The sequence below is a fragment of the Astatotilapia calliptera genome, chromosome 18 (assembly GCF_900246225.1).
Source record: "Astatotilapia calliptera chromosome 18, fAstCal1.2, whole genome shotgun sequence".
NCBI classification, from domain to species: Eukaryota; Metazoa; Chordata; class Actinopteri; order Cichliformes; family Cichlidae; genus Astatotilapia; species Astatotilapia calliptera.
The window spans coordinates 15,901,712-15,917,817 of NC_039319.1; the positions used below are offsets into that span (position 1 = coordinate 15,901,712).

General features: G+C 39.0%; 1 protein-coding gene across 3 annotated transcripts in view; it reads right to left on the minus strand.

Annotated features, from left to right (window-relative positions):
• Nucleotides 1-1,823: 1,823 nt before the first annotated feature.
• Nucleotides 1,824-16,106, minus strand: part of sntg1 (syntrophin, gamma 1) — a 42,631-nt gene continuing 28,348 nt past the window's right edge. For all 3 annotated transcript variants that reach the window (XM_026150066.1, XM_026150064.1, XM_026150065.1), the window contains 6 exons: nucleotides 9,820-9,936; nucleotides 8,118-8,189; nucleotides 7,525-7,677; nucleotides 7,247-7,339; nucleotides 3,799-3,909; nucleotides 1,824-3,668 (listed from right to left, as the gene is read on the minus strand). In XM_026150066.1, coding sequence (XP_026005851.1) covers nucleotides 3,486-3,668; nucleotides 3,799-3,909; nucleotides 7,247-7,339; nucleotides 7,525-7,677; nucleotides 8,118-8,189; nucleotides 9,820-9,936 — 729 coding nt within the window. In that variant the 3' untranslated portion in view covers nucleotides 1,824-3,485. The remainder of the gene's footprint in view (nucleotides 3,669-3,798; nucleotides 3,910-7,246; nucleotides 7,340-7,524; nucleotides 7,678-8,117; nucleotides 8,190-9,819; nucleotides 9,937-16,106) is intronic.

Consider the following 16,106-nt stretch of genomic DNA (forward strand, 5'->3'; position numbering starts at 1 on the left):
CAGCTACCACAGGGCAGGGAACACTGTCGCAGGGCTAACACAGAGAGACAACCATTCGCACTCACACACCTATGACCAGTTTATAATGACCTATAAACCTCCAGTTTCCAGTTAGATTTCACTGTCACATATGACTCCAGAATACTTGCAGAGCAGTTCGTGGTCAACTGAATGACTGCAAGGTGTCCAGATCCTGTGGATGCAAAACAAACACAAATAATTACCCCTTCACCAAAGTGCTTGACATGTGGTATAAAATTTGTGCTAACGTGTCGTGTTCGGTTTCTACTAAGCATGGCGCTGTGCATTATGGCCAAACATCTCTGCTTTAGTCTCACCTGTTCAAAAGAAATTGATCAGGAAAGTCATGCAGTTAGTTCAGATGTAACACTGGAAACTCAGCTTTGCTGCCATGTTCTTTTTATAGAGAAGAAGCTTTTCTCAGAGACCCTCCTAAACAAGCTATCCTTGTTTAGTGTTTTTCTATCATATGTGACTGAGGCCTTTAAAGTCTATGATGTACTAGAGCTCTTGGGTGATTTTTGCAGCTTCACTGAGCATTGTACAATCTGACCTTGGAGTGAATTTGCTGGGATTGTGGTGTTGTATTAAAACACAACTAAATGCTCCAGAGGGGCAGCACGGTGGCACAGTGGTTAGCACTGTTGCCTCCCAGCAAGAAGGTCCGCCATTTGTGTAGAGTTTGCATGTTCTCCCTGTGTTTGTGTGGGTTATCTCTGGGTACTCTGGCTTTCTCCCACATTCCAAAGATATGCAGTTAGTTGGGATAGGTTAATTGGCAACTCTAAATTGCCCATAGGTGCAAATCGTTGTCTGTCTCTATGTGTTAGCCCTGCAGCAGATTGGCGGCCTGTCCAGGGTGTATCCTGCCTCTAAGACAGCTCTAATAATATAATAATGTCTATATTTAAAATATGTGTTAATATAATGTGTTTAGCACATTATAGTTGACATTAATAGTAGAAAGTAATGTGGATTTGGCTGCCCAGTTTAATTATGCAGCATCACAGTGCTGCTTGTTAAGAAAATGTACACTTTATGAATCTGCTTTACCCAAGGATTTTTATATCTAAGTAACACTAGGCCAAAAACAGTGTGGAAAACTGTTTTGGTTAACCAAAATAAAGGAGTTTAAAGAGAAAAATGAGAAGTGTATTCCCAAGACTAAAGTATAAATATGTACAAAGTGCCCTCAGTTGTGTGTGTTTGTCCCATAATACCTGATGTAAACGTCTCAAACTTTGGGTCTGACATACACCATCTGCATTATAATAACGAAAAGCTAAAGCTAACAATGGAGCAATGTGAAAGAATAAAAACTAAAGTAAATGTGAGCTGAACTGAACTGAGAACAAAAGTTTAAAATAAACTAAAACTACTGAAAAAAAAGTCAAGTATATACCATTTGTTTAAAACTGATTTTTTAATTTGCACAAATATGAAAAAAAGGCTTCTCTGACTTTAAAGGGAGCTCAGCGGCGCACTGTGGGGACAGACAAAAGGCAGACACAAAGAAGAATATGTGAAAATGGAGCAGCGGCAGAGAAATCTTGACTTTGAGTACTCAATGGCATCTTTTATTCAGTGTTAAAAGTTTTTTATGAACCTCAGCAAAGATGAGTATAATGACATCTCTATTGCTGACAAAAAAAAGGAGAGTTGACAAAATTGCTGTATGCTGCGGATATGTACTAGAATTTTAAAATACAACTTTGAGGACTTCTCAAGAAAAGTAAAGTGAGTTCTCTTCGTAAAATCAGCGGCGTAGCCAGAAACTGTAAAAAAGTAAAGCCGACCACAAGTGAGCCATGATATAAAAGGTCTCATTTATTCATTTATTACACAGGATATTTGTTAATAAAACATCTGCAAAAAATAAAATCAACCTCACTCTGTAGATCTCGTGTTATAAGGGTATATGCGACCAGGATAATTTTAAAGCACAAAAGCTCAGACTTTCTTTGCATAGACTGCACCACCATTAGTTCCCATCAAACACTCGTATCAGCTTAACAAGGCCGCACAGTACAAAGCACTGACCCCGTTTAATTCGCAATCCTCTAGAGTTTACTTACCAACGGGCCCCTTGTGTTTGGATTCCTCTTTGTAAATGGAAGGTAAGAGCATCACTAATTGCGCTAATTGACCTGAACTCTTTTTGACTATGATAGTTTAGCTGTCGCTCTGCAGCATTACAAACAGTTTGTGCAGAGTTTAAAGGGGTGTCTGGAACATCTGGAGGCAACGGTGCTACATATTTCTATTTTCCTCCTACTTTTTTCTCATTTGTGAATGTAAAGTTCCTCTTTGTTTTATTTACAGGTCAAAAAAACAAAGGTAAAATATTTTCAAAAATACACCATAGCTGATTTTATTCCTCTAAATTGGTCCATAGAGTAAATGATGAAGAGAGCACAAGGTTATGAGCTATCTACCTAGTTGTCTAGGGTGCACATCAAATTAACAAATGCCTTAATCCCTACAAGTAATCCCTCAAGTAATCACCATAATTCATAATTCTTTGAGTTCATTTGAATGTCAGTGTTTATTTACATAATCAGGTTTGGGGGTAAAAAATCAAAAGTGCTATAAACATCGTGGAAGGTGTTTCTAATCATGTTTCGAGTGTTTTCGTCCCTTTATGGCTGAGCTGATGGTGAAGCTGATCATCAAAGTGCCTTCATAGTCAGTAATCCAAGACATAGACATATTCTTACCTCACACAGGTATATAAAGAAAAGAGGAAATTAATATAAAGAAATCCATTTCATCCAGCAACGCTGCCAGCGAACATCTGTGTAATTAAATTTTGTCAAAATTAAACTGATTTTGTGTTATAAGACCAGACTGATGTTGCCATTTAGCTTTTAGTTAGACTCTAATCTGAAAAATGGTTTTTCTTTCAGCAAATTGAATTATGGATAAAAGTTTCCACCTCAAAAACACACCAAAAAAAGAAAACGTAAGGTATCAAGTATCACAAATTACACACCATACCATCATATCCAGTGTCCACGCTTTACCTTGCAGAAATTCAAGTGATGTACCATCTGAAGTGGGGAAAAGGCTAGAATCTATGTTGCTTAAACTGCAAGTGGTCAATAAAATTACATAGAAAAGCAGACTGGCTTGGGAAAAGAACTGCATTTTCTTTTGTAAATGATTATAAGGATGTCTGAGACAAAATCACATTTAAAAAAAACCCTTTTGAGTCACACCTTATGTGTCCATTGAGTCTTTCTGTGAAGTTTCAGCCCACAGTTGTTCCAGAAATCTGAGAAATCTGCAGACACGTCAAGTAATCTCTCACAAAGAGGTCTTTTATTCCAGCAGTGCGCACAGCTGCCCCCCATAATGTCCGAGTTTGTACGTGTTCCAGGTCTCCTGTCCACCATCGACACAGGCCACATTCATGATTAAGTGCAGCGTCCTTTTTTAAAAGGGGTCAGTGAAAGCAGCACCTGTCAAGTGGCGTATTTCAGCTTAGGTGTCTGTGAATTACAGGAGAGACTGGAAAGAGAAGCGATCCCAGTGGTGGTCGCGGTGCCTTGGCTCTCCACAAACATCGGGTCCAGGCAAGCGACTTTGGCAGCGAAAAAAGCGTGAATACAGTGAAGCACTGCGAAGAGGTTTGAGAACTCCAGCTCCTGAGAGAGACAGAAAATCAATCCTCAAATCACACACGAGCGATTAATTTTTATAGAGCCGTGCTGCTTTGAAAATCTTGTTGACTTATTTTCTGGCATGCAACATTAAACATCCGTCAAATTTAATTACCTTTGCTTCGATAGATTTGGAGTCTTGATTTTGGAATAAAAACTTGATCTTGCTTTTCCCGTCGTCAGACGACCCTTTTAGTTGGGAGAACTTGTATCTCCACAGCACTGCCTGAAACGCAAACGCAACAACATAACTAAAGCAAAAACAATATGTCTTTATTTTCCGCGCTCAGATTTGTGAATCATTTCTGGTGTCACTTTTTTCATGAATAAGTCACGTTAAAATCCACGCGGATCCGGTGAGAAATGGGGCACGTCAGCAGATCAACCAGAAACTGGAGTGTTATTTTTACCACTGGGGAAATTTAACCAGCCACAGTAATTTCACCTGCATAGCAGAGCTTCGGTGATTCAATTAATGCCGAACCGAATAAACAAAAGCTGTGCATTGACTCAGTTTCATGGCTCCTCTTGTAGACAGCTAGCCAAGTTATTTGCACATTCCTATACTGTTGAAACAACTCCCACCAGCCTAATTAAAACTGCAACATCAGTCTGATTAAATCTTTTAGCCCTGCAATACAGATGAACATTTTTCATTTAACTTAAAGCAGATATTCACGAAGCATTTTCGGTGTGCAGCCACAGAAGTGTCACCTCTCCTCTGCTTTGCCTTTAAAATTCAATCTGGCTCCCGCTAACCTTGTCAGAGGTGCCGATATCACCATCTCCTTCATGTCAATCACTGCATTTCATATTCTGTATCTTTCTTGCATGAAAGATAAAGAACAAAATCAGCTTCCTCCTAAAGCCACACCCGACCAGTGCAATGCTCATTTTTATTCCTGCTTTTACTTTTCCTCTATTTTGTACCACAAAATCAACACATTAATTTGCAGTTCATTTACAGATGAAAAGAAAGAAGTAAATATTGATACTCTGATATGATTAAATTACCACAAATCCTGAACTAAATCAAAGCATCTCCATTTTGACTGCATGAAGCATTGAACCAAGGCTTGCACATTACTGTGTCAGTATTACAATCCAAAATATAGCAGTACGAGTGCTTAATGACCTGTATAATGAGAATGTTTGTAACAATCATTTATATTGCTTATTTGTTTTAAATATTCAGTTTATTGAAATCAGATATTATTTTTCATTCACAGGGCAACTGTAATGCTAGATAAGGAAAAGCTGCTTGCGATGAGTAGGTCATATACAGACTATATGAAAACCTATCATTTCAGTCTTGCTGTTCATTTCAGGGACAAATGATCTAATTAACTGCAAAATAACTCACCGCCCACTTTATTAGGCGAGTGTATACCCTCCTAGTTCCTTTCAGTATTGCACTAATTCCTCAGAGATTTGGTCTGTATTCACATGACATCATCACACAGTTCGGCAGAGTTGTCGGCTGCGCATCCATGATGTGAATCTGCCGTTCCACCGCCATCCAAATGTGCTCTATTGGATTGCGATCTAGTGACTGTGTTGTGGCCATTTGAGTACAGAGAACTCACTGTCATGTTCAAGAAACCAGTTTGAGCTTGTTTGAGCTCATGGTGTGTTATCCTGCTGAATCGATCAGAAGATGAATAGACTGTAGTTATAAAGGGATTGACAGGTTTAGCAACATTACCCAGGAAGGGTTTGGTGAGTAAATGATCAGTTGATATTAAGGAATCCAAAATGTGCTGAGAAAATACCCCCCAGACCATCAACACCACTACCACCAGCCTGAACGACTGATACAAGGAAGCATGGATCAATGCGTTCATATTGTTTACGTCAAATTCTGGCATTACCATCTGAATGTCAGAGCAGAAGTCGAGACTCTTCAAACCAGGCAACGTGTTTCCAGCCTTCTCTTGTCCAGTTTTGGTGAGCCAGTGTGAACTGTAGCCTCAGTTTCATGTTCTTAGCTGACAGGAGTGACACCTGGCGTGCTCTTCTGCACGCTGGTTGTAACGCGTAGTTATTTGAGCTACTGTTCCTGCTGCATCTGCTGCATCCTTTGATGCTCTTTACCCCAAAGAACTGCCGCTCACTGGATATTTTCCTCTTTTTTGGACCTTGTACTATAATCTCTAGAGACAGTTCTGTGGGAAAATCCAGGTTTTTGAAATACTCAGAGCAGCCAATGCTCAAAGTCACTGAAATCACCTTCCTTTCCTATTCTGATACTCAGTTTGAACTTCTGCAGATCCTGTTATGGGCTGATTAGATATTTTAGCTACCAAACAGCTGAATCTAATTAAGTGGCCGGAGAAACAGAACAAAATAAACAGCAAGAAGATTTTAAAGATGTGATGTTTTCAACGTTTCTCATTGATTGCATACTTTGTCTCCAGTAACCAAAGTTATCTAACATAGTGACCTAGTGCTTGGTATTTGCTCTGATTATTTTCTATTGTTTTGTATAGGTTAAACAGCTCTATAAGTGCCTCAGTTTTTTTTCTCCAAAAATAAGCACCAGAGTGACTGCATCAGTCATCAGTTTAACAAGAGAAAGAGTGTCAGCGGGAGCCATGATTTCTTTGTTTCCTATATAAATCACTGTTACAACTGTTTCTTCCAGGGTGTACTTCTTTTTTATGATACACGAGTGGCCCTTTGATTTAAAATCTCCAAAAAAAAAACAACCATCAAGAAAAAAATGATGTTTTTTTCTCATGTGTTTTTTTCACTCAGCCTGCAAAAGTGGAGGATGTGAATATTTGTGTTGCATGAGTGTAATAGTGCACTGTAGGCTGAAAAGAGACTGTCTTACACACAAGTTCTAGCCACATTTACATTATACATGTTCCTGTGTTTGCCATATTGTCTCCATATCTTATCTTATCTACTGTACTGATATCATACTGATAGCTTTCACCTTTTAATTGTATGTTTCATTAAGATTTTTTATGGAAAGGCAAATTCTGATGAATAAACACCTCAGTTATATTCCTGCCTTTTTTCTTCCTCACTGAAATTCACATTAACCTGGTTTTTAAATCCTGCCTTTTCCAGCTTTCAATCATGGAGTAATTCTGCTCCATGTATTTGTCTGCACTTGCAGTTTACATTTGGATTGTAATTTGTGCATTTCTGCCTGTAAACAATATTCTGGCAACATTTTTTATCATCCCTGGGGGACACTGGAGCTTCATATTGCAGGAATTAGGGCCAAAATCTTACAGAACAATATGTCAGTGCTTGTGTCCTGCTCATCCACATAATGTGCACCAGTTGAGTAGTCTGCTCTAAGACCTGGTGAAAGGCCAAAATGAACTGCAGGCAGGAGTGAGACGTTTGAGCTTGGGGGAACCAGCTGTCAAAACGAATGTGCTCAAACTCAAAATGCACACAGTGCAGAATAAGTTAGCAGCACCATAAAAAGGAAAAGGGGAAGCTGGGGTGCCGTGATTAGGTTCATCAAACTGGGTAAAATAATGAATCTCCTATTGTAAGTGTCCCATTTTTGTATTGATGACAAAACACTGTCCTTCACTCACCTTTGACGCAGCATCAAAGCACACAAAGCCCATGCCGAAGTCAATAGTGAGTCCCATAAGGTGGCTTTCCATAATACAGGCGTACGTTTTACACTGCATAACAAGAAAAGAAGATGTCAACCACAGGAGTTACATAAGGACACAAGAGCATCTTTGCTCTTCTGCTAAAAGTCATGTGGGCGTTATCAATCTCTGCACTAAAACAACTGAGAAGGAACCGCATGCAAGATTTAAACTGTCACAATTCCCGGTACATTTCCTGCCGTTCAGGCGCAGACCTGTATCCTCTCCACCTCCAGGAAAGTGGCCATCTGGAAAGCTTTCTCCCAGATCAGCAGCTCACACTCCAGCTCCACGCTGAAGAACATGTCCTCCCCACTCTCTGTCTGAACACTGAAGCAGTGCTTCCTCTTGTCCAGAAGGTCACTGTCCTAAAATAAGTACAGCAAGGCAGTCTCCTGAAGCGAATTACTAAAGCATTTTAGCAGACAATGTTTTCCTCTTATGGGTCTTTGCATAGCTTTACATAACCTAAATTGTACAGGCAGTCTAAGGTCAGCCTACTGTATATCTGATTGAATATGTGAATCTATATGAATTAGGTTTGCCATAATGAGTTTCTAGATAATGAACTCAAGATAAATTCCCACTATGAAATTCAAAGTGACCTCGAACCTGGAGAGAATGAACAATGAAATGTGAACCTTGAGTGTCTCTGTGGGACTGGAAAAGAACACATGCAAATTAATAAGTGAGTTATATAAGGGCATTCCTCAGATTCAGTTTGCTACTTAGTATTCTCAGTGTATCCGATCTGAGAGATGCTTCTGTAAATGTTCAGGGAAGCAGATTAAAAGAAGGACCGACATACCTTTAAAATCTTGCACATTATCTCGTACACAGTAAAGCTTTTCTCTGCTCTCGTCCAGTCCCATGTTGTCACCTGAAAATGTCACATCCAATTTTCAAATTTTATTTGAGGAATGTATTTGTTTTGGTAGAAATACTTTTAAATAATATTGCAATTATTTGCAACAAAAAAAAACAAAACAATGTCAGGACAACATAAAGATAAGTTTGTGTTTCATTCTTGAAATATAAAATCAAATAAAGAGCCGCTATATTTACTATAAACTCCAAAAACTGCAGTTCCTCTAATGACCACTTGAGGCTATCTCCAAAAGAGGGGCCAATCCCCATAGAAAGTTTACAACAGAAAGACACATGGATATTGACTTGGCCATTTTTCAGCCATCCTGTATTAGATTTGCTGATGTGATTGGGATCCCTGTCCTGTTACATGATCCAGTGTAACAGGACAAACTTTAGCTTCCAGAGTCAGACTGACATTCACGATGACTCAGTGACTGCAGGGTACCCAAATCATCACCCCTCCACCACCGTGCTTGACAGTCAGTATGAGGTGTTTGTGCTGATATGCTGTGATGTTGCACATTGTGGGTAACGTCTCCACTTTGGACATTGTCCCAGAAGTCTTGGAGTTTGTTCAAATGCAACTTTGCAAACCTAAAGCTGCCATGTTCTTTTAGAGAACAGAGGCTCTCTCCTTTCATACTTACTGAGTCTTTTTCTATTTGTATTATCATGAACATTTTTTGCAGTTTCTCTGAGCATTGCATGGTCTTATCATGTAGTAAATTTGCAGGGGCATCCACTCCTGGGAAGACTGGCATTGCTGATGATCAGTTCATTGTTTAGCAGCACCTGGCTCCTACCTATTCTATAGATTCCTACAGTGATACTAATAGGTAATATCATGCTGGCTCTAAAAAGTTTATATAGTCTGTTGTACTGAGCAAGAATTGTTTTTACTGTAATCTTTTACCCACTGATATAAAACAGTTGGTTAATGTTATGTAATTTAGAACAAATCCGAGGTTACACTGTAAGTAATAACACAACAGATAAACTCATTTATTAATCTTTTACACTTTAACGTTTACATTTTTGGTTTTGAAAAGTCTACAGAAAAGAAGCCACCAACCTATACTCTTTATAGTTTCATAGAAATGTTTGAAATCCAAAGCCCTCAAGGCTTGCCGTGCCCATCCACAGATTTCTAAAACATGACTGTACAATAGCCATTTGTGTCCACAGTTATTGATGAATGGTTGTCGGACTCAGCTGTCTCCTTGCCACGTGAATGGAAATATTTGTCACAGGTAACTTCAACAATAAAGAATCTGGTCGTCACTGCTGAATAGGCAGGCTCCTACATCCCACCATCTATTCACATTAGCATTTTCCATTTATATCAGCACATTCACATTGAGAAGGCAATTTCAGTTATCTATCAATCTTTTCTCATCTCCCGGACCATCGACAGCTTATCCCTCTTGTCATAATCACCTAAGTGGCTGGCAGAATGTAAACAGATTTAATGATCGCCATCAATCAAGTGAAAGATCAATGCAGCACAAATGATTATGAGTGAGCTGCTTCCTTTTTGCCTAAGCATTTTCTCCCTAAACAATACATTAGCATCAAATGAAAATCTCCCGATGGAGCTGAATGACATCCATTCAAATGCAGACGCTGGCAGGAAAACTTACAGGAGGTGCTGAAAACTTGAAGAGGGAGGAACCCCTCAAAGCGAGGAACTTTGGTGAATACATTCGGTCCTGAACGGAGTCCTGCTCCTTCTCGTCAACCCAGCCCATGTAGATAATCTATCAGAGGGTAAAGACAACAAAGGCATGTTATTTTATGCCACTCTGTAAAATCTAATGAATAGTTGTTGAAAAGCTCTAAAAACAGACTTTAGTCAGTTTAGTTTAGTGGTTATTCGGTGCTGCTATATTTGACCGAGTACAAATGGCTTGTACGGTAGTCATAAAAGCAGTGCACTGTAGTCTTTAAGAGAAATACTGATCTAATATTAAAGTTGAATAAACTTTATGGGTTTTATGATCCTTTAATAACAAAAGATTTAAATTAAAATCTATTTTCCATCGAGTTCAGATGTCTCAAACGTGTGGCTCCATGGCTACATACAGCTCTTTTTCCCATCTGCCTTTGGTTTCCTGTGGCTTTCACAAAAAATTAGATGAAAGGGAAAATAGCAGAGTTAATTGTTTAAAATTGTATTTCTCATCAAAGTAAAAAAAAAAAACTATAAAAAAAACTTTTAAAAAACTTAAAAAAGTATGTCTATATTCAAGGGTGTGTCCAGAACCCCACCATGGGGTGGCACCAGCCCCCCTGGATTACTTGGTGTATCCTTCCCACCAAAGCACTAGATCAGAGTACTGTTAATCTTGTGATCTCCAACACCATTAGAATGGAGCATATTAGCTCTTTAACGAGTACTTCAACGAGGTTTTATTTCCACGTTATTCTGCTTTTATTTTGAAAGCTTTAATTACTTGTTGTTTCGTTGTTAAAATGTATCATAACAGATCAACAACAATATAAGTGATTAAAATCAGTCATCAACAGCAGCAATATGAAGATTTACATGTCAGTAATTCAATATTCAGTAAATATTACGTATATGGCCCAGAAAGCGGTCATTCCACCTAATGAAAACATTTACTTTAGCTACTTTAAATATATTTTGAATATGTGACCTGTGCACTATTAAGCTACGTAAGTAGGATTGTAGCTTTTCTTCTTCTTATTATTATCTAAATACAGTTTTTTCACTTTACAAAACAATTTCCCAACACAAAATTATATTTAAACCCTTGTGCAGTGCCACTTTTCACATAATAATACATTTTTAATATGCCACAGAGATGACGGGGGGGCTGTTTCTACACTGACTCAGTTTAAATACTCGGATTTCCTGTGGGCCCCCCTGCTAACTGAAACAGCCTCTGCCTTTAAATTAATTTGTTTTGCTAACATAAATTTATTTGCTGGCTTAGTGCATCTGTCGCTGGGTTTTAGTCAAAATGCGATTAAAACTGGCTAACCCCACCTAACCCCCCTTTTACTATTTTAAAGCTATTATATGTTTTATGCTATATATTTTATTTTTGAGCATTATTGATTATTATTGAGTCGTTTATACAAAAACGTGCAGGACTCATTGAAGGAGTACACCCTGAACCTAGAGTTGCCAACGTCTCACAAAGCTAACTCTATAATTTCTTAAAAGCAAATAGAACATGTTATTATTCTAATAAAAATCCAAAGATAAAGTACCAAATTATCAATTATTATAAATAACCCAGTTCAGAATTTCCAAATTGGCCAAGATCAGTGAACAAACTGGTGACTGGTTTTCAGGGTCCCTGCATTTTGGACCCTGAGCTCTTTCTGAGTTCATGATTTGTTTTGGTTTTAAGAGATGATTTATCAGGTCTCTCCACTCTGCCTTCTTCCCTCATGTGTGTATTTAAGTCCTCAGTTCTTTGTCACGTCGTCCTCTTGAGCTGCATGTTCCCTTTTACCTGTTTTCTCTTAGATTCTGAGTCTCCTGCATTTTTGACTCCTGGGGCCCGTTCTTCGTACGTCGCTTACTACATCCAAGATCAAATGACACATCCAAGATCAAATCATCGCGCTAACCGTGAGCTCGCTAATCCGGTTCCCCGAACACGCCTGCTGTTGACGATTAGTACAGCTGGACGCAGTAATGTGACATCACTGGGTGTCGTAAAAGGGGCTACGCATCGATAGTAGAAACATTGATCGGCAACCCGCTGATTGGTCGGCGAAAATGTCGAAGGGGCGCGCTCGGTATTTTCCGGCAGCAGAGCAAGAACTCATGAGTGAGGGATTTCAGGAGTTTCAGAGTTTAATTAAAACGCAAGAGAAAACTGCAAAGGCTGCAGAAGCAAGGAGAGAGGGCTGGCAGAAAGTTGCTGACAAATCAAACTCGTAGGTAATTTAATAATAATACTAATAATAATGGATTGGGTTCATATAGCGCTTTCCAAGGCACCCAAAGCGCTTTACGATACCACTATTCATTCACTCCCACATTCACACACTGGTGGAGGCAGCTACGGTTGTAGCCAGGCTGCCATATCGCGCCATCGGCCCCTCTGGCCAACACCAGTAGGCGGTAGGGTAGATCTATCATATGACACTATATTGTCCAATATCATATGGCATTATATTATATTATAATATGTTATATTATATCCCCTTTCACATTAGAGCCACAACAGGACCCACAAGAACATGGGAACAAGTAAAAGTGGAATACAGGAGTATTCTACAGAATGGTAATATTTATCTCTTAGATTGCTTTTCGTCTCTTGGCAAGGTAATACTGGCCTGTAATACTCTGTTTGTTCATAACAGCAACCAAGAAAAGGGCAGAGGAAAAAAAGACAGGTGGTGGTCCTGCACCCCCTCGTCAACAAGTTGGTTATGTAAATAATACCCTCACGGGAAAATCGATATCTCTCTATGAGCACACTGTCGCGCTGAGCTAAAGGATCCTGTCTGTCCCGCAATATACGCTGAATTCTGAGGACTCTCCTTATCAATCTTGCACCTTCCGCAATGGGTGGCTCGCGTATACGGACAGGACATGGCTGCGACAGACTTCCCAAATCCACCTTCGCTTTTATAGCCGTGGTCTCTCATCTTGATTACACGAAGTAATTTACAATTGCTACTCTGAAATATGAATTACATCTGTAATAATCACATACATGTAATAGAATGTTAATAGTACATTTCCCTTTTTTAGGAAATGACCTGTATGTATCTGTGTGACATCAATAAAAGGATCAAGTGCTGCATTATCTTTAGTTACATTGATAATATTTATTTATGGTGAAACAGTGGTGGAATATCGCTGTTGCTTTCGTATAAATGAAGCGGACATACCTGCGTGGCCGCGATCTAATCCTGTTTACATAAAGTAAACCTGCTCCCGAGCAGGTTTACGCTTACGGCTCTGTTGCTATGACAGCAAGTCCCGGATGAGCTTCGGGGAACCGACTGATCCAGGATCACGCGAAATCGTCAACAATCTAATCCGGCTAACCTACTTAGCGAGGTACGAAGAACGGGCCCCAGCTATCTTAGTTTTTGCATTTTAGTTTTCCTGTGAGTTTTCCAGCAGTAAAGCTGTTTTGAGTTTAGTTCTGCTTCTAAATCCTGCAATTGGGTCCACACTCTGCCTGGTGCTGACCAGTGTTGTGTGTGTGACACGTAATTCTCACGAAAGACACTGGCTTGTTGTTTTACACTGTGGTTTTTTTTGGAAAGATTAAACACATAAGCTACAAGTAGAGCTGGGCGATAGAACGATAACGATATGTATCGCGATATAACTTTTACTCGATAGAGAAATTAAGCTATCGCGATAGACTCGCCGCTCTTGTCCTCAAAAAAAAAAAAAAAAAAAAAAAAAGGTCAGCCAATCCAAATTAAGTAGCGCGGAGCCGAACCAATCACAGCCGCAGCGTCACGTCGCGTGACTTGTTACCATATAGCACAAGTGCCAAGCCGCACGTGTGTTTGTTTGGGAAGCAGCCAGCGGGTAATGGAGGAAATGAGTGTGCCGACTAGAAAAATCAACCGAGCGTGACCGAAGAGAAAACAGATGATGGTTCCAATGCCGGAGAGATTGTCGAACGGAAGAGCCAAAGAAGTTCCGTAGTGTGAAGGTATTTTGGCTATTTCAAGTCTGACAAAAAAACCGAGTAGCGTGCACTGTAAATTGTGCCGAAAGCAAGTCTGGAAATACAATAAACTGGTGCATGCGTCACACTGTGCGCCGCGTTATTGTTTCGGTGAAATGAATTTCTACAATACTGTTACTGTTAATTCTACTCTGCAGTGTTTAAATGCTTACATATACACACAGTTACTGTCCCTCCACACATACGACTCTGTTCTGCTTCTATGCCCCAGCTTTGTTTACTTTTTCCCACCGAGGCTTCTAGACTTCTGATTGGCCAACATTTCTGCACGGTTAGGAGTCTAGCGCCACCTGCTGCTTTGGCATGTTCATAGCAGCGTTTTCCTTCATTTCTGCCTTTATGTGTGGACGGGATTATTTTTTAAAACGAAAACGGAAAATCTCAGTTTTCAAAAATACCCGTGTCTGTGTGGACGTAGCCTCAGTCTCTGACTGGAAGCGCTAATTCGTCATTCGGCTTTTGTCAGACTAAAGTAACTGTTAAAACTGTTTGAAAAGCTCAGCTATACAACAAGGAGAGATTGAGAATTTCCTTTTAGTTCTCAGTTTATTTGATATTGACAAAAGTTAGTCAGTTTTGTCTGATCTTCTGTAAAACAAACTAAGATTTATTTTTAGAATTAATATTTTGTTTCTAAGTGGAATTGACAATTTAGTCTGTTTCGTTTGTTCTATTTTGAAACTTAAACGCTTTAGCGGCTGCCTTTTGTGTAGTTTGCAATATTTGCCTTTATCTATCTGAAAAAGTCTCATGTTCCTTAAGTACATCTACCCTGTTGAACTTATTATGGGAAATAAATATTTAAATAAAAACAAGCTGCTGATTATTTCACATTTTACTTGTGAGCAACGGCACATTTAAATCTTACAAATATAGTTATTTGGCTTATATCGTGATAGATATCGTTATTGCCTGAAATGAAAAAAACATATCGTGATATGAAAAAATCTCATATCGCCCAGCTCTAGCTACAAGGTATTAATCATTAAGCTTTAGGGATGTTGTAGGATTTTGTTATTTTTGGAAAGACTATCCTTTTCCCAATTTCCTGTCTCAACGCTGAGGGTGGTAGCTTCACGTTTAGCACAGAGAGTGAAATCAGAGTCTCAGAAAGGACAGCGAATAAGTGAATTTACTAAAATTACAAACTTTTCTTTTAGGATTGGAAATCAGTAGTCTTTCTTTTTTTCCAACAGATTGAAAAACCTGATAAATTAAGGTCACAAAGTAAACATAAAAACACAAGAAAGCAACAGTTTATTAGATTTGCCCACAAAGGTTTACAATGCCTATAGGTGTTTAATACTGCAGTATGACAGGTTTAGTTACCTATTAAGCTTTTAAAAACAGCATTTAATAAATAGTTTATAGCATTTTGTCCCATTGCTTTAAGCAGACACAAGACTTTTTTTAGGGGTTATATTTAATAAGGGGCCATCATTGAGCTTTTGTAGTGACCTACTGCAGGTGTTAGTTGTCGTGGCCCCTGTTGTTAACCTAATTTGCCTTGTAGGACAATAAACTATTGAATTGAACTGAGCTGAAATATATATTTGACCATAGCTTCATATCACCTGTAAAGCTATAGTGACTAGTATTTGATTGTATTAGTGCATTTTTTCTTCTCTGATGAATTAGTTTAAAGTTTATTAATGTGAGTCAAAAAATTAACCCGAAAGTTTCATTTCTCACACTTTACGGATCTGTTTATGTGTCCAATTACACAAGTACACCTTTTCAGTCCTTTATATTGTAGTCTGACCAAAACAATTACATGTGATGTGTATGGGTGAGGAAAGTTACAGAGAAAACTGACACTGATTCATGATGACACACGGCCATCAGCCACGAGATTAAAACCACCTACCACCTGCTACGGTGCAGCGTTCTGCTCGGAAAGTTTGGTGCCTGACATTCATGTGATGTTACTTTGTCTGTTTTAATGTTGTGGCTGATGTGTGTACTTCATTCTTTTGCGTACCCCAGCAAACGTTTTGTAATTTAGCACTCGCAGCAAGGACAAGCAGCTAGACAGACGGGGAAATGAAGAAAAAGAAAGCAAAGCCTCAATCGGCAGTGCTGCAAGACATCAGTTCAGATATTAAAGATATCATAGCATCACTCTTCAGGAAGCCACAGGTTGACTGTGCCAAGAGAAAATTATTTGTTTGCTTTTCTTTTTGCAGGTTTTTGTTTGTTTATTTGGGTTTTTTTAAAGAATTTGCAAG